The 25,065-nt window shown below is 43.1% G+C and overlaps 1 protein-coding gene across 1 annotated transcript in view; it reads right to left on the reverse strand.

The window, feature by feature from the left end:
* Window positions 1-25,065, reverse strand: part of EXPH5 (exophilin 5) — an 85,327-nt gene continuing 60,262 nt past the window's right edge. The window contains exons 4-6 of the mRNA XM_004614142.2: window positions 22,254-22,302; window positions 11,893-12,022; window positions 1-8,330 (exon numbers count right to left, since the gene is read on the reverse strand). Of these exons, the coding sequence (XP_004614199.2) occupies window positions 3,031-8,330; window positions 11,893-12,022; window positions 22,254-22,302 (5,479 nt within the window). The 3' untranslated portion in view covers window positions 1-3,030. The remainder of the gene's footprint in view (window positions 8,331-11,892; window positions 12,023-22,253; window positions 22,303-25,065) is intronic.

Raw genomic sequence — 25,065 nt, forward strand, 5'->3', positions numbered from 1 at the left:
ATCATTTATTTTAACACAGGCATTGTTTTAAATTTGTACCTTGTAAGATACTGCTTATCTAGAGAACAGGTTTGAGAGAATAACTGCATAAAAGGATTATTTGACAAATTTTAACAAAAGTGCTTAGGCATATTTGTTTTGGAACACACACGTGCCCCTAAGTTGCAATACATTCACAAACTTGAGGAGATACAGAAATATTTACATATTTACACTGTGTATTTAAATGGGATACTATGAAGCATTAGTACTACTATTAATAATAAACTCTTAGCAGTAAAGTCTTTACTCTAGCATTCAGCAAAATATATTACTTTTATATAAGCTGGAGTTTTCGATTTGACTCCCATCTTTTCCATAACCTAACCAGACTGTCTTTCTCCACTTTCAATACAGGCAAAGGAGCTATGATTAGGTTTCCACCAGCCCAAACCTTGACATGGCAGGTTACGTGTTATTAACATTAGTGTATTTACAATGGAAGTGGGTAAGTTACCTAGGGAGAAATCTAAAAATTAAAATAATCTCTTAAGCCCTATTTTAAATGGACTGGATAGTATAAAATTTATGCCTCTATAAAGTCCATCACCTAAACAAGTTATTCATGTACAACTCATGTACAAGTAGCTCTTATGAGTTACTCCTTTTATTGGAGTATCTTAATAAAGACTATATTCTAGAAAACAAGTAATGAGTACAAAAATTACTTTATTATAAATTACTATAGCTATATCAAAGTTGAACATTAAAAATGCAGCAGCTTTTATGTTAAAATACATAGAAATTTGCTATACTTCTTTAACGAAGTGTTATATAAAAGTATAAAATTATAGAAGGTGCTATTTTCATACATTTTCTGTTTTCTTGATTCTTGAGTCAGACCAACAAATAAACATTACAAATACTGCAAATGAGCACTCAGATAGTAGATTCTAGCGTAGAGAATCAGAACCCTAAAGTAATTCTTTATTCTCACCTTAACTTGCCTACCTATTGATATAACCCAATGTCAGTGAAAAATAATCTAACTTCAGTTCACCTGTCAGAGTACATACAGACTCACAGTGTTGAACTAAAGTAGAATTTGCAAGCAGATCATTAAAAAAAACCCATAAATATTAATATTAAAATGTCAATTCTGAATATCATTAAATGATGTGGAAAGAAGGTTATGGTTTATGATATTTTTATCCAGCTAAATAAAAAACAGAAATAAAAAATTTACAAATGTATATAAAACAAAGAATAAAATATTATTTTTTTTTATCATACAAATTTGAATTGGAAAAACTCGCAACAGTTGATGTCAAATTCTATTATCAGTCTCTTTGAGCTCAAGACTGGGCAAAACATGGAGTGGAAAACAATTTACAGATTTAAGGAATAGCTTTCATGTTAGTTACCACATCTTCATTAATATAATGTAAACTAAGCTTGGCATTTTGCCTCTGGGCAAGGCAGTGATTAGGAGGATAATAATAATATGGTTCTTTCTTATATTTTGTTCAGTTTCTGATCTCTATACAATTCAACAACACCTATCATTATCCTTAATTTGTACATAAGGATAAAACAGAATGCTTAAGGATAATAGAAAATAAAATTAGATCTGGAAGCAAATATGAACCAAATAGAATAAAATCCATTGACATCATCCCCATCTGCGTGGTAGGAACTAATATCCGGGGGGGCAGACTGTCTGTACTTCTCGAAGATTGTCTTTCCCACCACCTTTGCAGTTTTATTCTGATTAATTAGGATTAGGAATGTCCAGGAGTTTTGCATGGCAATGAGAGCTTCCTAGCTAGGCTTTGTTTGAGGAGTTGTTTAGTTTTTGCAAACTAATGGAAAAAGAAAAACCCACAGTGCAAGTCCTTATGAACACTGCCTTATCATTTCCCCAGAGTTTGCTAAGTCATTCTGCCAAGAAGCCTGTGAGTCCCAGGCTGTCATATCTCTATCAAAAGACTCAGTGACATAACTAAGTCTACCCTTGATACTGGTAGATAAAATGTCCACATGGGGTAAAATAATTCTAAGCTGCAAGTAAAATAAAAAACGGTAGTTCTGGAGAAATGGGGGAAGTGAGTTGCTTTCAGTAAGGAGAGAGCACAACAGTAAGGAGTAGCAGAGAGCACTATAGTAAGGAGTAGTAGAACACAGTAAGGAGTCATCCTCATAAAGGAAATGTCAACTTTTCTCTGTTCCTCTCCTTGTTTCCTTTCCTCAGCAGAAATCCGATGATCAATTTCTGTACCATTGGACTGCCTACTGCAAGACTCTGACTTGATTCAAACTGAGCCCTTAACAAGTGAGCCAGTCCCTGAAAACAATTCCAATGACTCTCTTTGGAATTCTTACGATTACTAGGGATTCAATTCTTTATCTACAGCTTCAACACTACGCAGATTCTTCCTGGGACCACCACGGCTAAAACAAGATGTCATTATGAAAATTCCCTTTCCTTTGCAGGAAAAAGGCCAGAACTTTAGAGTTCCTATGTGTTGATGAGTTATACATCAGGGATGCTAATATTTACTCCTTTGTTATGATCCCTACATTGTATTTAATGACCTGAGTAGATTGTTTGGATCAGAGGAAACAATGCAGAATTCTGCAATTATGCTCAGTAACTGATAACCTCTTATGTGCCAGGGACAGTGAGGCTACGAATCACGATGAAAGATGCAGAAAAAAAGTCAGGGGGGAAAATGAGCAGAGAAACCACAGTGAATTATGAGTTAGCTGGGTGTATGTGTGTGCGAGGATATACATAGCACAGATGCTATGAATCAAGAATTTCTTTTTTTTTTTTTTTGAATCAAGAATTTTTGAGAGAGAGAGAGTAGAAGAAGAAGAAGAAGGAGAAGAGAAGAGAATTTGGGTTGTTTCAGAGCAGGTCTTGTGTAGGCAAGAGCTTATTTTGTTTGTTTCTTTCTTTTTTAAAAAACAGCTCCCCAGAGATACATATAGCTACACTTTTCCATTTACAAGGTTTTGCTAGAAAGGTTAGATGTTGCTGGACAAGCCTCACAGTTCTGACTCTTTGTCATTTTCGTCTAGGTAATACTCATCATCTGTGGTAGTGTCCGTGTCACAATCTGAGTCTGCTGTGTCCTCTTCATAGATATTTAGTGGCGTGCTTGGGGAGAGGGCCTCCTCAGACACCTGGTTGCCAGGAGAATTTGAGCTCAAAGACTCCCCTGGACTCTCGGGATTAATGACTTCATCTTTCAGAAAACCAGGGTTCTTAAGAAAACTTGGTTTCCACAGTCTTCCTTGTGTGAGTGACTTCTTTATATTCTCCAAGAAAGCCAACTGTTGTTCTTTCCCAAAAATCCCATAGTCAATGGGTCTGGATATAGATGTTGCCGACCTGGGTCCTGTGTCTGGCTTGTCATACATAGTCCAGCTCTCATTTTCATCAAAGGAGGAGAGTTCAGAAAAAGATTTGAATCTTCGATTGTACCCACTTTTGGTAGGGAATTCATCCCTGAGGGTCAGTCGGCTCAGGGCATTGTCCAGAGAAGTATTTTCTGAAAAATGGCGCTCCCTGATTCTCGGAGACTGACTTTTCCGCAGCCCGTAGCCATGCAAACGGACGCTTTTTAAACTCTTAGAACGATAGGGGTTTGGCTCAGGTTCCCACTCCAGAGATGAAGCCTGCCTCTGTTGCTGCTGCTGATAACTGGCCGGCCGGATGCTGGCCTCCAGCGTAGGCTCCAATGGCAAGGGGGGGTCAAAAAAATCTGCTGCCCCCAGGTTGTTGAATGTGGGTGTCGCTGGGGCTGCTGGCTCTCCGTCCATAGGCTGAGCTTTTGTTGCCTCTTCAGAATTCTCATACTTTGGTGTTGGTTCTGAGATATCTCTGAACTCATTCTGAGGTGGTGGTGAAATGCTGTTAGACCTTTGACTGCTTAAGTTCATAGAATTTTCTCTGGACAGTACGGTAACCTGGAATGCACGCACAGATTTCTCCGCATCCGTTTCATCATTACACAACCTGTTTTCATTTCTGGAGTCAGCGGACTTTGGAGTCAGCTCTGGGGACTGTGGGCTACACTCTGGCATGTCGAGAGGAAAGCCACTTAAGTCAAAACTGTTCTGTCTCTGGGGGAAGATAGTAGCTACATGTCTTCTGGGGCTTAAAACTTTAGCAGGAAAATTTCTGTTTGCTTTGGACACGCCTGCCAATCGGTGTTTGACTGAAGGTCTGTTTTCCCCCCTTTCTTGGTCTTCCGAATTGGTTTCATTTTTATGACTTCCTCCAGGAAATAAAGGTGGATCCCATACCAACATTTGTGTTTCCCTCTTAGCCTCCTGGTTCCCTGTCCTGCTTACTTCCTGGCTTCTTTGAGGTATTTCCCTGGGTTCAAACTGCAAACTCCCTGTACCTGGTTCACTGGACTCCTGATCCAGCTGTAGCTTATGCAAAGCAGGAGTGAGAGCAATGACTTGGCTGTGTAAGTCACAAAGTGCTGTGTTGGTTTGTTTCTGGAAATGTGTTCCAGTTTGTCCTCTGACTTCCCCGAGCTGCAATTCACTGGCACGATCATCTTCTTGAACATACCCCGCCCTTCTAGTTGCCCTGCTGGGTATATCACTCCCTGCACACTCCCCAGCCCTTGTGACCACTGGGGTGTTTCCAATATTCCCTTTTGAACTTGTGAGCTTCGAAGGATCCCTGTCACCTGACTTACTGGGATGTAGGCGATGTTCAGAGTTCTCTTCTGTTGCTACTTTCCCTCGCTGCACTGGTGAAGTCTGCAGGGTTTTGCTCTTCACTGCTTCCCCTCTCTCTCTCCCTCTCTGTGCATCATTTAGTAAGTGATCTGGGACAATCTCTCTGGGTTTAGAGTCTCCTTTTCGAAAAGAAGCGTCGGCCTCAAAAGAAGCCATTCTCTGCAGAAAGGCTCTTGAGGCCCCACTTCTGGCCAATGGAAAGTCAGTCGGATTGACAGCGGGTTGGGAAAGACGATGACCCCGGTGAGCAGAGCTGATCTGCATGGTCAGGTCTTCAGGTGAGGGGCTTTCTGACTGCTCTAGTGCAGAACACTTTAGTTCATCTTCTACGGGGTCCTGAAGTGACTCGGTCCTCACTTGAGGTGGCTCTGTAAGCGACTCTATGTGCTGTGTAAACTCCTGAAGGAAGTGACTGAGTTTTTGGCTCTGTTGCCTTGGTAGGGTATAATACACTGAAACAACTTCGAGACATTTGACATTCTCTTCATCACTAGAAACTGAAAGAGTACTAGTCATCTTAAATTTCTGCACTGTTTTCCCACTTTCCTTTCCTGACATATCAGAAGGGAAAGGGAAAGGGTCTTCATTTGAAAGGGGACGTCTGCCCGTCCCAGGGGCAGCAGCTCGACTGTCCGTTTCAGCACGTCCCGGAAAGCATCCATTTTGCTGGGATCTTTTGATTAAAGAACCATCCCTGAACAGTGAATCCCTTTCCAAAGGGCTGACGACTCTGTCCCAAGGCCTTGGTGTTATAACAGAGGCATATGTGTATGAGGACAAGCGTTTTCCTCTTTCTTCCCTTCCAGTGGAGGCCAATGGTACCCCTGAGGGACAGGACATGGCCCGCTCAAGAAATGGAAGTGTTTTTTTATCAACAGAAGTAGATTTGATGGTTTTCCCATTTGCCAGCCCCTCTCCAGTTTCAGGGACCACAGGAACTAAGACAGCCACAACTTTGGAACCTTCAGTGTCTGACTCAGAAGAGCGGGGACTGGATCTGTGAGAAGTGGGCCCCTCCCTTGGATCTCCTGTGTTAGTTTTTATTGGGACTGGAAGCGTCCCACCCGTAAATGAAGAAGCCACTGCCCTACTCTCAGATTTCCTGCTGCTGAAGAGAACACTGGCTGATTTTCGTGGAAAGGTACAATAAGCCGGGTGAGGCTGGGGAGCCTTAGAATTGTTTTCATTCACCCCTATGAGATTATGGCTCTCTCTTCCGGGTGTTGGTCTACTTCCTCTTTTGCTTAATGATTCAATATAAGATATATGCCGTCTTATTTTTCCCTTCCCCCTTCTGTCCCATAAAGGAGAATGGGAGGCGTCTTGGACAGCATCCATCGTTTCACCCTGTAGAGGTCTACAACTATCATTTCTCTGATTTTCAGAGGAACTTGGGACAAACTGAATATTTTGGTTCTTACTATCACTCTCTCTTTCTTCTCTTTCTCTCAGAAATGGATCTGGCCCTGAGGGACTTCTCCTGGAGAGTCCAGTAGTAGGACTAATTAGAGTATCTGAGAAAGAATCATTTGCTAGTGAGGAAGTGGGCAGTCCAGACAGAGCAGGGGAATCATAGGTGCTCTTCTGGCTCACAGCTGACTCGCTGCTGTTGGAAGAAGGGGTTGTGATCCATTGTTCTTCACGGTTAGGCTCTTCTAGAGACAGCACTTTTGGATTACCAGCACGGTTGGAGCTCCAGCGCTTATTTTGAAGGGTACCTGAAATATCTTCATTATTTACAGTCAGTTCCTGGTGACAACTTTGATTGGGGCTGGGGAAAGATGAGATTCTGAACGGAGGGGAAACTGCTGAGCTGGGCTTTCTGTTCTCAGTCCAAGTCTTATCTCTTTTAAGTTCATTGGATTTACTCCTATGTGATGTATATATTCTGGGGTTATCTTTCTTAGGATGGACTCTTGGTGACCTTTTGGAACTTACGGTGGAAGGTGCACTGAAAACAAAACTGTTGCTCTTGGTTGAGTTCTGGGAGAGGGGACTGTGAACATTGGGTAAGCGGGGAGAGTCTACCACCTTTGGAACAGGGCGCTGGATTTCATCTGGCATGCTCATCTGCTCCATCTTGCTTAGCTGTTTGTCTTTTTCCAAATTGGATTCATTCAAATCCTTGTCATTATTCATGTCTGTGGTCATGACACTGGGTTGGCTTTCAGGACGAGGCAAATAATTAATGGAGTCATTGTTGGTCACAGTGACCTCTGCATAGCTTCTTATTGGAACAGAGACAGGTTTACTGGGAATAACTTTTTGCAGAGTGACTTTGGGACTCTGAAAGTTGGAGCTCGGAGGATTCCTTTTGTCACCAGAAGTCTGGGGGAGGGAAGTGTTAAATGAAGACACCGGAGTCTGAGCCATTCCAAATGAATAGGGTTCTTTGTTTATAGGAACTTCCCTAGGATAACTGTTCAGTTTACACTCCGATCCACCAGGTTTGATGTGATAGCCTGATCCAGTAGTGGAAAAAACATCTGGCATATCAAAATGAAGAGGTGGCTGGTCCCCATGATCTTGTGACACCTCCATGTTCTCCAGTGTGGATGTCTCAGAACCAAAGTGCAAGGGATGTAGCTCTTCTTGGTTTCTGGAAATATTAGTTCTGTAGCTATAAAAATAAGATTCCCATTGTTGAGAGGAAACACTATGATTTTGAATGGTGGAGGCACCATCTGCTTCCATGGAAGTCATTTCAAAGTCACAGTCAGAAGAAGTAAATGGTTTCCTTCTAAAGTCTGACCAGGGAGAATGTGCTTCCGGTTGACCCCAAAAAGGATTTTGTCTAAATCTCTGTTCTTTGCTTCGTCCAAAGGTATTGCTAAAGAAAGACCTAGCAAATGTGTTTTCTGAAGGATAGAATGGCATATTCTCTGAGTTCTCAAATGGGTCAGAACTCATTGCATTATCCAGGGGTGTATGAAAGTTGACATCTGGATAAACATTCTGTGAATGGTAAAATTCGTATCTTGTACTTTCCTGAAAATGTTGAGGATACACAGATGGGTGGTCTGGGTCAACATCCATGGGGTATGTTTCGTTTAGGAATTCTTTCTGGTTCTGCCTATCTTCAGAAGAATCTGATCTGTTCCATATGATGGATGATAATGGAGTTCTCTTTGGGCTCTGCTGGTGGGTTGGTAGTATAAACCCACTCTTGTTCCGAGCTGTGCCTGGAAAATGTAAGCTTCTTGCTGTGAAATGCCCTGGAGCTTGGGAGGCTGATCGTTGCCTGCTGTCAAGACACAGAGAAGTACTGCCAAAAGTATTCTTTGGCACATAATCTTCTTTTGAGACTCTGGGTTCCCGTGTCCTGTACATATCATAAAGTGTCCTTGTTCTAGGAGAAAAGGTTCTAAAACCTCCTCTAGGGGTTCCTGGTCTGAGGATGTCATAGATTGACATATTAGAAGTTTCATTATAGCGATTCTTTTGCCTTCCTGTGATACTCCCGTGTCTGTTCTCACTGGGGTTCAAATGGCCAAACTGTGTTCTTGATCCATAGTTGAGAGGTATTTCAGTAGTTATTGAACTTGAAGACTGTTCCTCAGCCAGTTTGCTATCCAAGTCATCTAAAACTGAAAGAGAAATTATAAGTCACTTTTTGGTATAAGATTTTTTTTCTTTTTGGGTCACACCTGGCGATGCACAGGGGTTACTCCTCATCTGCACTCAGGAATTACTCCTGGTGGTGCTCAGGGGACCATATGGGATGCTGGGATTTGAACCCGGGTCGGCCGCATGCAAGGCAAACGCCCTACCCGCTGTGCTATCGCTCCAGCATAAGATTTTATGGCATAATAACAATTTGAGTTATTGAAGACCAAGACCCTTTTCCAAGAATCAATCAGTTATAATTTCATTTTTGTCCTATTATCCTATATGTGATAATACTACATTTGATGACATTTTGGAGGGGGAGTACACCCCAGTGCTGCTGGGGGCTACTCGTAACAGTGCCGAGGGTACAACTCTTAGTAGTACTCCGGGAGGTCTTGGGGTATCGGGGATAAAATAGTCCTCCTGCATAAAAATGATGTGCTCCAGCCTTTGTGCCCTCTCCCCAGTCCTTGGTTATATTGTTTGCTTCTTCTTGAGTGTGTGTGTGTGTATGTGTGTGGGGGGTACATCCAACAGTGCTCAGGGGCTTTTCTTGTCTCTGTGCTCAGTAGTGACCCCTGACAATGTTCTTGGTGGTGGGACCGGTGGTCAGCCGCCTGCTAGGCAAGCAACCTAATTCCTGTAATATCTCTCTGCCCCCTGTATATATATTTTAAGACAGTCTGATTTTGAACTCAAGGGGTCATGCATCAGGCCCCAAGTTTGATCCCAGCACCTTGATGTGATCCTGGTGACCTCCAGCACCACCAGGACGAGTATTGCCAGGTGTATGGCTTCCGAGGCAGTGCTTGGTGGGGTCCCCCCTCCCTCCTCTAAACAAGGGAGGAGACCGACGTTTATAAAACTTTGGTAGAATTTTCTATTTCACTCTTTTCCTAATCATATTTTTTTCAAAATCAATCTTTCAGCTATATTTTACCCAAAAATTTTTAATAATTATTTTCATGCATCTTTTATATCAGCTAATTATTTCCAACGATTTTTACATTTGTAACAGAAATGAGTAGAAATACCATGTATTTTGTCAGTTGTAAAACTAGGAAAACAGCATGGTCACCAACAGTTTAGCATCTGATTCCTACACTTGATCTTAGCCAAAAGGCCGAGAAGTGATAGATTCCTAACCATACTTATTTGGATGGATCAGAACAATATGTGGTAAATTATTTTTTTCCCAGAAAAATTAAGACCCCTTAGTACTGCTGTAAAATGACACTTTCTACGTGTCAGTCACAGTTCTTACTATGTTAACTTATTAAACTTAATGTAACTTATAAGATTGGCATGACTACCATTCTCTGAGACCCAAGAGATGAAGAAAGTCACTGAGGTCATACAGCTGCCATGGGCCAGGCAACCTGTCAACCTAAGTCCAATGTCACCTCAAGGACATAACAGTCTGCCTTTCTGTTTTTCCCTTGAACAAACCTGAATGAGGATCCCACTCTGAGCAACATTGTGAGGATGTGAAAATTCAATCATCTGTTTCCTCTTCTCTCAGGAGTAAGCCCAGGGCTTACCAACCCATCCCCCCCCAGCGTCACTTCCCTCCACCATGTTCCCATGCTTTCGCCCCACTGCCCCACCTGCTACCTTGACTGGCACATTTCACAGTTCTATGATTGTAGTTTAGATCTCATGTTTTCAGTGTTGTTGAGTGTGTGCTTTGGATATACGGCTACGCCACTCTCTCCAGCACCAGTGTAACCGAGGCCCCTGACCCCTGTTCCCCCATTACTTTCCTTTCTCTTCTTCTTCCTTCCCACCCTGATTTCTTTCCTTCTCTGTCCTCCTTCCTATACTCTGGATTCAAGGCTGATCTAGGCACTGGCCCCACCTTTACGACATTACATTCCCTCAACCAGTTATTCTCTATACCACTGATAAGTGAGATCATCTTATGTTTGTCAATGTTTTTAATTAAAAAAATTCTTATATCCACAAATAAAATGATCAAACGATGCCAAAATATAAAGAAAGGCAGAAGAAAAAAAACAAACTAAGAGCAAACAAAACTATTTAATGGGGTTGAAATTATCTTTTAAAAATTCACTTGGGAGGGAAAAACAAGCACGAAAATGTGTGAATCTGTAACTGTACCCTCACTGTGACCCACTAATTAAAAAATAAATAAATTTAAATTAAAAAAAATCACTTGGTGGGGGGCTCCCAAGAAGTGCTCAGGAGATCTTGGGGCCATGCCCAGTGATTCTCAGCTGGTGTGCAAAGTGGGGGACTACCAGGGTCACACTTGGCAGTGCTGGGGGCTGGAAAAAGGATGGGGCTCTGAGAGTCTGGCATATGCCTTGCAGTTTATCTCCCTGGCTCCTGCAACTGCATTTTTTCGAACTATAATAAAATATATTTGCTTTTTAGTCTTCATTTTAAGCTGTTCACTGTTGCCTCCCCTCTTAAATATTTTTCTGACTACAAAAGCAGTGTATACGTAGTTACTTTAGAAAGTACCAGAAAGCGGAACAGGAGCAAGAGTGCAGCAGGTAGGGGGCTTGTCTTGCACGAAGCCAACCTGACTTTGATGCCTGGCACCACAGATGTTCCCTGAGCCCAGAGCCAGGAGTAAGCTCCGAGCACCACAGGGTGTGGCCTCCAAATAAAACAAACCAAAAAAAGTATTAGAAAGTATCACAAATGAGATCAAGTCACCTGGGATCCTCCTAATCTCTCTTAACATCCCACCGTGGCAACTCAAAACTTATTCAAAGACACTTAAAAGTGCACACTGACAACTTACTACTTCTCAGGCCAAACAGCTTCACTTTTGCTTCTCTTTCTGTCTTAGGGAGGCAGCGGAATTTTCTTCATTTCATCGTCAGACACTCCTCTCCGCTAGCAAGGTCTGGGCATGGAGCACGATTTCCCCTTGGATTTCTTCTCTGAAGCAAGTTCACTGCCAGGAGCATCACTCAAAGGTGGCCCTGGCTGCCTGGAAGCTCTGTTTCCTCACTGGCCACTCCCTGGTTCTACACTCCAGGGCTTAGGGGAGGTGGCGCCTCCGCAAAGCCAACCTCCCAGTTCATCTTTCAAATGACCAGGGTTCCTTTGCCACGGAAGCATCTCGTGATAAGGTGAGCTGAGCTGATGTAAAAAGTCCCAGCACATCTAGTACTTTGTTTCAGTTTTTATTGTGATCTGTTCTACTCCGTTGTTTATGATTTCATCTCAGGTGCACTGACTTCTAATCAGGAACAATAAAAGTCCATTAAGAAGAGTCAGCTTTATAGCTCCATTTCTAGAGATATATTTTCTTTTTTTAACTGAGGTTAAATATTAAGCCTAATTACCATTCCATTTAGTTATCAGGCCTGGGAATGAGAATATGACTTGATTACATTTGCATGCCTTTAATATTGTGTTAATTGCACTTACCAGGAGGAGAACTTCAGAAATACAGGACCAAAACAAAGAAGACGAGTTTGATGTGTTTTGAGTATTTGCATACAAGCTGTAATTATTTGCTTTGAGTTAGTACCAAGAGCTCCAAAGACAAGGTAGACTTACCTTGGAAAAATTCCAGCAGGGAGGCACCCCCGGGAGGCAGGCCACCACCCTCTCTCATGCCTACTGGTTTGGGAACGAATGCACTGCCAACCACTTGCTTTCTCAGAGTGGAATTGTAGAGTTTTGTCTGCTAAATTTAAAACAGAAAATGCAATGTTAATTTCTGAATCTTCTCTGGCCAGAGTACCTCATGTTTCCACAAAAACTTCCCAAGCTGAAAAGTCTTAGTCAAAAGACTGCAACAATTTTTACCAACGTTCAGTTTTCAGCTTAGGAAGTTGTGTTATTTTTGCCATATTGAGGTGAGCACAAATGTCTCCATATCTGCATTAATACCTCTGGCCCGAGCCTTTACTCAAGATATTGAGTCTTTTTCTAAAAGTCCTATATATTTACACAGGGCTACATAAATATTAGGAAGGAAATGACCTCTCGAATGAGCAGTTTGGTCTCCATGCCTCTAAAGGGCTGGAATTCTGGAATTTTGTTTGTTTCTTGGGGTCACACCCTGTGTTGCTCAGAGGCTACTGATAGCTCTGCTCAAGAGTGACCCCTGCTGGTTCTCTGGGTAGTGGATATATGGGATACTAGGGATCTGAATGGGGTTTGGTGGAATTAATCCTTCTACTATTTCTCCCTGTACGGCAGAGCCTGGCAAGCTACCTGTGGCATACTCGATATGCCAAAAACAGTAACAATGATGGTCCTCATTCCCCTGATCCTGAAAGAAACCCCAATACGCCATCGGGCTACACTAGCACGCAACAGGGACAAATGGAGATGTTACTGGCGCCCGCTCAAGCAAATTGATGAACAACGGGATGACAGTGATACAGTGATACTATTTCTCCATCCCCTAGATTTCTTTTATGGGAGGAGTCACACCCGGCCGTGCCTCGGGGACCATCTGGTGCTGGGGAGTGAACCCAGGACGCTTGAACACAAACCATGTATACTGTAAGGTCATCTCCTCGGCCCATCGAATTTTAGCTCCTTTGAGAACTTGTTTGAAGGTTCTAGCAGGGAAGCACAGCTACTAATAACCTCTTGAACAAAGAAGGTCCATCTCTATTTGAAGAAAGCTATCCTCTTTCAATGAGCATGCAGCTGTGAGAGGGGTGCTCACAGAGCAGAGGGGGAGAATGGGGACACCAGCTTCGCCCACCTGATTGGCCGAATCAACCTTGACCATTAATGGTAGGACAGATGTCACAGCCATTTAACACTCATATCTGGAATTTTAGATGTCTTCACACTCTACCTATTCAACCAAGACTGCTTAGTTGAGGCTTGTAGAGAACCTTGAGATTTATGAATTTGATAAGTTTAGAAAAAAGTGTTTTCACAGAGTCTCCTCCCCCCATGCCTGCTGTCTTCACCGGGGCCCCCTTGGATTGGGGTGGATTGAGTTTCCTTCACCTCCCCATCTCGAGCAGAGCCCTGGAAGCCGAAGACCTCCGGAACCCAGCCACAGCCATGCTCAAAGCCCCTCTCCACATGCTTGGATGAGCCTCATGCATGAAGGAACCGGCAGAGTTACCCAGGTGTGCGGGACCCGGTGCTGAGATCTCCAAGCCTGCTCAGATCGGGACTGTGCCTCCTCTACCCAGATCCCCTTTTTTCCAGTAGCTAGGAAGTCACATCCACAAACTGCCCCTGGTGCCGTGTAATCCCATCAATGGCCAAGATCCAGAACTATAATACAAAGCTCCTGGAAGCACTTGGACACATTCCCGGCCATATTTGTGGCTGCATTCATGGCCGCATGACCTCTCATTGTCAAGTTCTACCTCTCAGAGAACTCGGCAAGCTACTGAGAGTATCCTGCCTGCATGGCAGAACCTGGCAAGCTTCCTGTGATGTTCAATATGCCAAAAACAGTAACAATGATGGGTCTCATTCTCCTGACCCTGAAAGAGCCTTCAATGTGGCACTGTTGGGAAGGACAAATAAAGAGAGGCCGCTAAAATCTCAGGGCTAGGATGAATGGAGACGTTACTGGCACCTGAGGCTTGAGCAAATCGATGAACAATGAGATGACAATGATACAGTGATACAGTGGTGAGTTTAGAAAAAAGTGTTTTCATCTGGTGGAACCATAAGAAGCTGATTAGCAATTTTGGAACAAGGATTCTGAAAAGTATGACTTTATAATAATAATAATAATAATAACAACTAGTGCTAGTCTTATAGGATTTAGGAGAATTGGGCTGAAGTTGTTTTCCTTTCCTGACTGGCAAATGTTTATCTTGATTTCATCGAATCCATCACTGCCCTACTTTCAAGCTTTAATTTGTCTTCATAACCTTGGAGGAATCATCCAGAGCCACGCCTTCACTTTCTTTTTGCCAAAACTCTATTTGCATTTCCTGTGTCAAACTGGCTTTCTCACTATGACTCCTCATTAACTCATCCTGTACTAATTCCCTCCCTGAACGAGGCAGGCGGCCATTTCCCACTCCAGCTCCTGGACCATTGCCTCTTCCTCCTCTTCCTCCTCAAAGTGCCCCTTCCATCTGATGCTACCTTACATGTCATCTCATCTCATATCTAAGACCAAATGTCTAAGCTTCCCAAAGATCCAACCTCTGCTTTTCTTCATCACAGGTTAATCCAATTATAAAACTTAGGTTCTCTTAATCCTATAATCCTCAAAATTGTCACTCCTGCCTGTGTCCTTTCTTAGGATTGAGGTCAGGGATTTCTTGTAGAATCCCTGCCTAATATTATTTACTTGTGGGCCTCAGTTTCATAGGTATGTCTAACTGGATACACATAATGGAGATTTATTAATAAGAAACAATCCAATGATCATGCATTAGTCATTGGATATAATCTAGCATACCAATATAAATTCAGAAATAAGCAAATAGAGAATTAGTGAGATTCCAATGGGAGGTAATAATGCCAGGATGGAGTCACTTGAGAAACTGTAACAGTTTTAATTAAATTCTTTTCTCTCTAGAGTGCATCAAGGTATTGTCTTTTGTGCCCTACCAACTGTCTCTACAAGTCTCAATTTGTGCTACTAAAACTGAGTTATGGATCTTGTAAATCCATTTCCCCCAGATCTGCAGTTCTGTAAGTTGCGTAGAGTAGACCCACATGAGAATAGAAAGCATCACAGTCTCTCTACCACTTTAAAACCAAACAAACTTCACATTTCCTCTGCGTCAACCAGAGCACCTTCCTTCTGGACATCCTTTTGTAACGACAATTTGTACTGAAATGAAATGCTCATCATGGAGGGCTCAGAGGAAGAGATGAGCCTCTTTAACTAGGAGGGTATACAACCGGCTGGACCCCTGAGCACAACTTCCTTTGGTTAAGTGTCTGCCCAGACCCTCTGCTTCTAGACCTGCCCCTCCCACTCACCCTCCAGTCAGATATTTCGGTTTACAGGGATGGAAGCTATATGGCTAAGAAACAACAGAGATGTTCTTAAAACTAAATTTGGACTTTGCAAGGATTTCCTGCCCCACCCAGCATTTTGGGGCAAGGAATAATATAATAACTAGTAATCTATGAAAAACATCTGACATAGGCCGGAAATTATTTAGTTATGTATGAATATCACCATCATCATTAGCAGCAGCAGGTGCACATCACCCATTCAAGACTGTGTTCTCAGGGCTTTGCAAAGCACTTGGCCTCATTACTTAAACTACTTTATGAAGTAGGTCCTATTATTTTCACTTTGAGAAAAACTGTCCTTGAAAAACCGAGTTTCAAGAGGTCAGGCCTTCAGGTTCAGGTCACAGTGGTGGGGGAAGAATTCATGCCCAGCTTGTCACATTCCAGAGCTCATGCTGTCTTCTGGGAGTATGCTTCATCTATCAGTGCACTGTGGCCTCGCCGAGGGCCTCTCTGAAGCCCAAGCATACCTGAGAACGGCTGAAGCACCTAAGTCTCCTGGTCCCCTTTAGCAGAGGTAGAGCCCTCGGGGTCCCCAGAAACCCAGATCCTCAATCAGTTCTGCCTTGGAGAACCCTCCTCAGAATAGCATTTCAGGCCAAGAAATTGCTGGGAAAGAGAAACTCACTTGCCACTCCTCACCGAGAGAGTGCAGTTCACACACTCCTAGGCAGCAACAGTGTTCAGTTCCGCTCCCAATATTTGACTTAAGCCTTTGCTCCTCAGTGCTCCTTTGGAACCCCTGGGGCAGACTCATAGCACGCAGTGATCTCAGATGTCATGCTCGTCTTCCAGGCCTCTATCTCTCTACTCCTGCACTTTCCTCTCTCCTCCTCTCCTACAAATAGTCAGTTCATCCTTCAGAGTCCAGTTCCTCAATCCCCATCTCTGTAAATCCTTCTGCAGTTCTCTCTGGGAGAACAAACCGCCCAAAATGCTTATTTTATGCACTTTTGGTGTTATAACTATAAAGTCTGATCAAAGATAAGAGCCCACTTCATGCAAAACATACATACTATCACTGAGTTCCTCTCTAGTCCCTAAATTGTTGATATTCTTTCTACTTTTTCTTTACCATTAGACCTCAATTGCTCTTTCCTTCAACAAATGCAGATCCCACTTTGATCTGGGAAACCAGGGACTTACAGACTAGCATAGAATCAGGATCTGAAAGTGGACAAACTTGTAAAATAGCTAAGAAAGCATAGTATTCTGCCAGCATTCATCAGTTTAAGAGAGATCACCGATGTTTACTGAATTGAATTCCAAGATTACTCTTGCCCTAGTACAATTTGCCATTTCTGAATTATCACAGCATAGTCTTGCACACTCATTTGGTACCAATTACTCTGTATTTGAATACAACTACTAATTTATTCAGTTTTCAATATACTTTTAAAACATCAACTTTTATTATATTCTTAGAATGAATTTGTGAATTAGGCAGGGATTATCATCCCTAGTTGCAGAAGAAAACAAATCATAGGAACATCACACAAATAAGAAGTGGGTTCAGTAATACAAAATACATTATCTAGCATCTGCCTGCGGGGCAAGCTTGAGTGGTGGTGGAAACATTGAAATAATGGTGGTGGGAAGGTGTAATGCTTGAAATATTGCACTGTCTGTAGCACTGTTGTCCAGTTGTTCATCGATTTGCTTGAGGGGGCACCAGTAACGTCTCCATTGTGAGATTTGTTGTTACTGTTTTTGGCATATCAAATACACCACAGGTAGCTTGCCAGACTCTGCCGTGTGGGTGGGATACTCTCCATAGCTTGCCAAGCTCTCCAGGAAGGACGGAGGGATTGAACCCGGGTTGGCCATGTGCAAGGCAAATGTCCTACCCACTGTGTAATTGCTCCAGTCTGTTGAAATATTGAATTCAATTATTGTGAACAGCTTTATGAAAATGAAAATTTTAAATTATTAAAAAAAAGAAGTAGGTTTAGACTGGCACTTGTAAAATTGGATTCCTACATTCCTGGTCCTTACTGCACAATGTTATCACTTATGGATTGATTTACTATATATATCAGGGTAGAAAATGACACTAAAGTTTCTAGTAAAGATCACTATGAAAATTGAGATGCCTAATATTTGTGATATTTGGACTCATAAAAACATATCTGAGGTAGGAAAGCACAAGGTTTAGTCATATGCACCCTATCCAGGTAAGCATTCTGGCTCTTCCCCTTCATAGCTTTATATCATCATCATCATCATCATCATCATCATCATCATCATCATCCCATTGATCATCGATTTTCTCGAGCGATCTCAGTAACGTCTCTATTCATCCTAGCCCTGAGATTTTAGAAGCCTTTCTTTACTCGTCCTTCCCAATGGTGCCGCTTTGACTAAAGTTATAGCTTTATAGCTTTAGTCAAATTACTTTACCTTTATTTACATTCACTTTTTGGGGATAGAAAATGAATAAAATAATTATAAACATGAGAATAACAACAGTGGCAATACTCCCATTGCCTTGGGTTGCTGCAAGAATAAAATAAATGGTGGTAAAATACTTGAAATGGTCTCTACTCTAGAACTTAGAAAGTCCTTCTTGTTAGGTCGCTCGATGTGTTAAGAGCTTTCTGCGGAAATAAAAAAGTTCTTATTCTTAATATTTTGGGATCTGGGGACCACACTTGGTGGTGCTCAAGGAACCGTGTGTTGAAGCAGGGCCACATGGCCACATGCAAGGCAGGCATCTGAAGGCCTGGTACTAACTCTTCAGCCTAAAGTCCTTATTGTTAGCCATCACTGTTCTTCTGAGGCCGTAGGGTATTTCCTGGAGAATTGCTATTGATGTTTGCAACCTAATGAGTTAGAAAAGTACCCCACAGGATTAGGTGTTTGAAAATATGGTCTTTAGAATCTGTTATATTCTCAAACTTAGAGCATCAAAAAAGACTGAGCAGTAGGAGGCCTTTCATCTAACCCCAATTCACTCTACTGATGTCTGCAGTTCTGACATGACTAGACAAACAAACCCTTTGTCTCGGAGTAACCTTAGAGTAATTAAGGACTTCCTAGGGCGGCCAAACCTGCAGAACAGCTGCCTGAGCTGAAATCTAAGCTCACTGATGTTATCAGATGTCTTGTTAGAGTCAACAAATTAATTTTTCAAGATGTTCCTGAATTTATTCTGTGTCTGCTTTCTGCAAGGCCAAACACAACAAAGAACTATGTGGCTTAAAACACTCATTCATGCCTTCTTCCAATTTCTGAATGCTCGTGACGTGGTCAGCAGCGGGGACGCCAACAGGCAAACGCAGTCATGGCCCCAGGAAGTTTACACTGGCCAGGGTGGTTACTGCCGCCATGGAGATATTTTCAAGTTACAGAGCTGGCATGTCACTTGATATCAACCCCCATCAGAATCTGTTCAGAGATGAGGACTGACCAAGGGCAATGGCCAGATGCCTTTCCTATTCTCAGAGACAGTGACTAGTTGGACCCAATTCTTCACCTGTAAGAAGATGGCTCTGAATTGTAAATGATTTGATTCCCTGGAACCTTTGGCAACTAGGGGGCGGGGAAAGTGGTTTTGATTGACACCCTTGAGTGGAGGAGAGACACTGGCATGCATGCAGTCAAGTGTTTCTGTTTGCAAAGGAATGCTGTTAAACATCCCCAAATATTGATAGTGCTGAGGTTGAGAAACTCTGAGCTAGATTCATTCTCTCTCTCTTTCTCTCCATCTCTCTCCCGCCCCCCCACCCCCACCCCATAAATATTCTGTTCCCTGAGACTCTGCTTCCTCCATTCAGTGCAAGTCCAGGCTGATGTTGAAACAACAGCTTCCTTCTTTCAGTGCAAGGTCACTCAACAATGTCATTGAATCCCAAGAGGAAATCAATGCAGTAGGTTCTGTTTGGTACCCAGCCTATTTTGAAAATGAAAAAAAAAACAACAACCCTGAGAGTTGGAGACTTTAGAGATCAAAATCAAGGTCACACTAGTATAGGCTAGTTTGGGATTTGATATCTTATAAAACCCCAGAACCCTCTTTTTACTGCTAATGCCAGGTTACCCACTAGAAATTTATTACCTCCAATCTTGCCAAGAATCTCAGAATCTCTGGGGCATTAATGGCTAACTTCCACCTCCCTGACACTCAAAAGTTATTAGAAGATAAGATGTCATGGGAAAATAAAAGGAAACTACACGTCCTATGTAATCTGATTTAGACAGTTTCCTGAATGGCTCTCTCCTATCTTCTGACTTATAAAGGGAATAACCAGGGCCAAGGGAGCTAGGCAGGGTATGGTCAGGGAATTGCACTGAGTGGAATGTGAAGGCAAATGTCCTGCGGCTGGGTCAGGGCGCTTAAGGAGAGAGGCACAGTCATCTTACCACTCTGCCCCATCTTGCCATCCAGGTTAGTGGGGTCCCAAAGAGAGGAGACTGTTAGGCAACAGAGTCTGAGAACTGCTCTACAGAACTGACCTGACCATGGTGGGGACAGGGTGGGAGTGGGGTGGGAAATGCAGGGTGACAGTGGGAGGTTGGCTACTGGAGAGTGTGCGGTGTTGGAACATCGTGCATGAAGCTCTACAATATTTACTATATTCTAAGTCATGGGGCTTAAAATTTATTTTTAAAGAACAGCTTTGAACTTAAAAATTGAGAAGATAAAAAAGTGTTAGCCTACCTTCTGAGTTAGAAAGCTATGGAAAGGAAATCCCTCATGGGGCTTTCCCCACTCTTAGGACTTCCTTCCTTCCTTCCTTCCTTCCTTCCTTCCTTCCTTCCTTCCTTCCTTCCTTCCTTCCTTCCTTCCTTCCTTCCTTCCTTCCTTCCTTCCTTCCTTCCTTCCTTCCTCCCTCCCTTCTTCCTTCCTTCTTTGCTCCCTTCCTTCCTTTTATCCTTCCTCTATCCCTCCCTTCCTTCCTTCTTTCCTCTCTCCCTCCCTTCCTTTCCTATCTGCTTAGGTTCAATCATTTTCTCCTTATATCTGGCTTCCAATCCTGCCCACTGTAACAAGATTGTTGGTTGCCCTGGAAGCAATACTTCATTTATTTTCTCACCTTCCCTTCTTGGCAGACATGCTTTTGAGCAATGACATGTTTAAATGCAAGCCACAATCAAGAGCATCAGTGGAAAGTTTCTATTCCTCCTCAGACTCTTTCAAATCCCAAGACCTCCCCACTAAAATAGTTCTATTGTTTATTAACAGCTATTCTCTCTCTCTCTTTCTCTCTCTCTTGCATTTTGGGTCATACCTGGTAATGCTCAGGGGTTACTCCTGGCTCTGCACTCAGGTATTACTCCTGGTGATGTTCAGGGGTCCATATGGGATGCCGGGGCTCAAACCCAGGTCGGTCTCATGCAAGGCAAACGCCCTACACGCTATACTATCACTGTCCCCCGGCTATTTTTTAATTGCTTTTCATATGCCTCAACTACTTCCAGTCCCAGGGCTCAGGGCTCTCATAACTACAGGATGGCTAACTCTGAGCACTTCTCCCAGGAAAGGCAGGAGTTCAGATGCTTCCTGGAGCAGGGCCCTCTCTCCTCAGAGAGCTAAGCTGGGAGCATGCCCTTCTGTTTACAGCCCCATCCAAGGAAGTGATGCAGGAGGTGATGCAGGGGGTGAGCAAATAGGCTCGTATATAATCAGAGCTGGTGACTCTCTCGGCCGTGAATGCTAATCTGGTTAGGGAGGGACAGAGACCCAATTTCCTAATCCTGAGCTAGCATATACAGATGTGGTCTTGACTTTGATTTCCAAGTTCTCAAGATCTTAGTTTCTTCATCCCAAAAAGGGTTGGGTACTAAATAGTGCCTGCTGCACTGATTTATTCTTGGAATTCAATAATATAAGATACCCAGATGATAATGAGTTTTCCATTAGAGTGATGGGTTTGGTGATGGTGCCATGGTGCCATGAGAAAGATGTCTTAGAGAAATGTACATATTTTTATCCAAAAAGAGTGAGCAATTATTTGTGTGTAAGTGTGTGTGTGTGGGGGGGGGAGTGGGCTTCCCTTTTTTATTGTTTTTATTTTATTCAATTTATTTTTATTTTTTTTTATGATGCTCAGGAGTTTCTCCTGTATCTGCACTCCTGGCGGTGCTCAGAGGATCATACAGGGTGCTAGGGATCGAATCTAGGTCGGCTGCGTGCAAGCTAAGCGCCTACCCACTGTAATATCTCTCCAGCCTCTCCCTCCTCCCTTAAGTCAAGAATCTCTCAGTGCATGCTATATATATATTTCTCATTCTGTAGGATTTTACCTCGAGCTTTTTATAATAGAAGAGAGGAAAAGGTAGATACTAGAACTGGGGCCACATTAAATTGAACAATACTTCTCCCGTCCTTCTCCAGTCCTTTTACATCCTTGCTCAAAGTCTCTGAAAGCATGTTCAAACCACATGGATCACCCAGAAAGACACAGGCATGTGTAGATCAAGAGTCACCACCAATGAAGAAGCCCCAGATAGAAAGCTGGAAGTCTGACCTTGTCAGCATGTGAGCACAGAGACAAATCCAAATTTGAGTCCTTGCTGGAAGGGCCCCTACTGTGAACTTGTTCTGACCAAATACATCTCATCTCGCAGTGCTTCTGCTTGGAATGACATGAAGATCTTACCAGAAAAAGGTACAGCTCAGACCCACATGGGCTTCCAAAAGTGGCACCACTTGAGGGCTTGGCAGGAGTGACAGGTGATACCAGAGATGCCATTGCATGGGTGAGTGGGTCCATGGTAACCTGATGGCCTGATCTGCCTAGGCAGAACCTGTTCTGGAAACATACCAGAACCAGAGCCGACAGGAAGTCAATCATGACTGGGAAACTTTGAATTCTCTAGAATTCTAAGCAGCTGAAATGAATGTCAGCCAGAGTGAGGGAGAATCTGACTTTATTAGGGCACCAAGCAGAACCCACATCACATCTGAACTCTTGAGCATGCATGTTTGTGTGGAGGGCACTTACCGGGGGGGCTCCCCTCATGGACACAGGAGGTCCTGCATGGCCGTCGGATCTGTGAAAGAATTTGAAATCAGTCAGTTCTTTGAACAAGGCTCTGGGGCCAGAGCAATAGTACAGCAGGTAGGGAGCGTGCCTGGCTGACCCAGGTTCAATCCCTGGCATCCAGTATGGTCCCCCAAGCTCTGCTGGGAGTGATTCCTGAGAGCAAAGCCAGGAGTAACCCTTGAGCATTGCTGAGTGTGGGCCAAAGACAAAACAAAACAAAACAAACAAAAAGTAAGAAGGGTCTAACTGTTACCAGGAGGAATACCAACAGCATGCTTCCCATTCCCTCTTGTGATGTCCAGAGGACCCATTTATTTTTATTTTTTTTTAATTTTATAAAGTAGTTCACAATATTTGATTGTCACTGTCACTGTCGGTTCGTTGCTCATCGATTTGCTTGAGCGGGCACCAGTAAAGTCTCCATTGTGAGACTTGTTGTTACTGTTTTTGGCATATCGAATACGCCACAGGTAGCTTGCCAGGTTCTGCCATGAGGGCAAGATACTCTCAGTAACTTGCTGGGCTCTCTGAGAGGGACGGAGGAATCGAACCCAGGTCGGGTGCATGCAAGGCGAACGCCCTACCCACTGCGCTATCGCTCCAGCCCACAATACTTGATTACATTTAATATTCAAACACCAATCCCACCACCATTACACCTTCCCACCACCATATTTCAGAAGTTTCCATCCCGAACCCCAATCCCTTTCCCAAAGCAGAACCAAAACAATATATTTTGTAATGTTTGTTAGGAAAAACCACTGAAAATGCTACAAAAAAGTATCCTTAGAGGAAAGGGTGTGAAGATTGTTGTATTTCACCCAGGGGCCATTACACTCTTCTATAAGAGATCACTAACATGTTGTTAAAGGTTGAGCCTTGTGTTTATATATGTTTATATATATAAACATATATGTTAATATTTCCCTCTAAGATTTGTTACTACTACTACTTTAGAACGCCATCAAATGTGGTGTGGTACTCTTGGAGTACGGGTAGAGTGTGTCCTATGAAGTGAGGACCCATTTCTAACACTCCATAGGGATATCTTCCTGGGTGAAGGCCTTGTGGGTGGGTGGGGTGCAGGGAGGCTGTGAAGAAAAATGTGCACAGCTTTCAAGGTGGTTACTATCCAACAGGGGGCGGTTTCGGAAAGCTTTTCCTATGATTGCTGAGGGGCTATGTTGAAAGATGAGATTTGATGTGAATCTGAATACAGCATGAAGAACACAGAGTGATAACACATGCTGTCATATATGTTGAATGTTCTTAGGTTTGGACCAGACGTTGCCCAAAACACCTCAGATTCACTATGTGGTTGATTCTCAATTAATTTCTTTTTTAATTGTCACATCTTCAGAAACTAAACCAGGATCATACTCAACAATTCAGAAGGGGACTTGAGGCGTGGGGTGGGGGGTGGTGAGGGAGGGGAGGAAACAGACCCCATAAAAATGACCTCAGGATGTCCTTTTATTATTGTTATTTTTGTTTGCAGTTTGCAGTTTGAACCTGGACCTTAGCTTGCAAAGCATATGCTCAGTTCTCTGGCCCAGATGGCCACTGGAGCTGGAGAGGGCAGCGGTTGGGCCACACCCAGAAGTGCTTAGGGGTTACTCCTGGCTCTGCACTCCTTGCAGGCTCGAGGGACCATATAGAGTACTGGGTATTGAACCGGGGTCATCTATGTGCAAGATTATACTATTACTCCGGCTCCCAGTAACGATCCCTTACTTATTTTAATTATATTTTTACTAGAGATAGGGACTGGAGGGGTAGGGCATTTGCCTTGCATGTGGCCAACCCGGGATCAATTCCTCTGTCCCTCTCGGAGAGCCCGGCAAGCTACCAAGAATATCCCACCCACACGGCAGAGCCTGGCAAGCTACCCGTGTTGTATTCGATGTGCCAAAAACAGTAACAAGTCTCACCATGGAGATGCTACTGGTGCCCACTTGAGCAAATCGATGAACAACGGGATGACAGTGCTACAGTGCTACTAGAGATAGTTTAGTGAGTAAGACTATAGTACTATAGTAAGCTGTCTTCTGGCAGCTGACCTAGATTTGATCCCTGGCACCACTGATGGTCCCCTGAGCCACACCAGGAATGATCCCTAAGCACAGAGCCAGGAGTATGCCCCGAGTACTGCTGGGGGTTGACCTAAAAACAAAAACAAAAACAAAAACAATTTTTTTTCATGGAAAAATGATTAAGGGCTGAAATGGAGATGGAAGAAAGGGCCTAGGAGATAGCTCAAGTGGTAGAGCACATGTCTGCATTTGCAAGACCTCATTTGATCCCTGAACCCCATGACCTACAAGTACCAAGGTGACCCTGGGGTTCACAGCACCAACAAGCCTGAGAAGCTTGTCCCAACCTTGTCCCAACACTCCAGCAAGGACATATCCTGGTCTCAAGAGGCCCCTAGAGAAAAATGAAAGTAGATTTTTATCTTTTAAATTTATAATCCCTTGTTCTGGGGCGCTCTGCCTAAATTAAGATCCACCAGACTGTCATGATTATGAGCTTGGTATAAAATCAAGAGTCCAGTGAATCGTGGACTCTAGGTGAAATGAGTTCAACAGGGGCAGGAAGCAACGGTCCTTTTGAACTTCTAGCTTCTTTATGGCTCATGAAAGTTAAGCATAAAAGCTATGAGCCAAGCAATTTTATATTTTAAAGTGAGCGTCAACAGGAATTAAAATAAATCTCAGGGTTTTACTTGAAAGTACCAGCTGCATGTTAATATCTAGATTAATACTGCTTT

The sequence above is a fragment of the Sorex araneus genome, chromosome 3 (assembly GCF_027595985.1).
Source record: "Sorex araneus isolate mSorAra2 chromosome 3, mSorAra2.pri, whole genome shotgun sequence".
Lineage (NCBI taxonomy): Eukaryota > Metazoa > Chordata > Mammalia > Eulipotyphla > Soricidae > Sorex > Sorex araneus.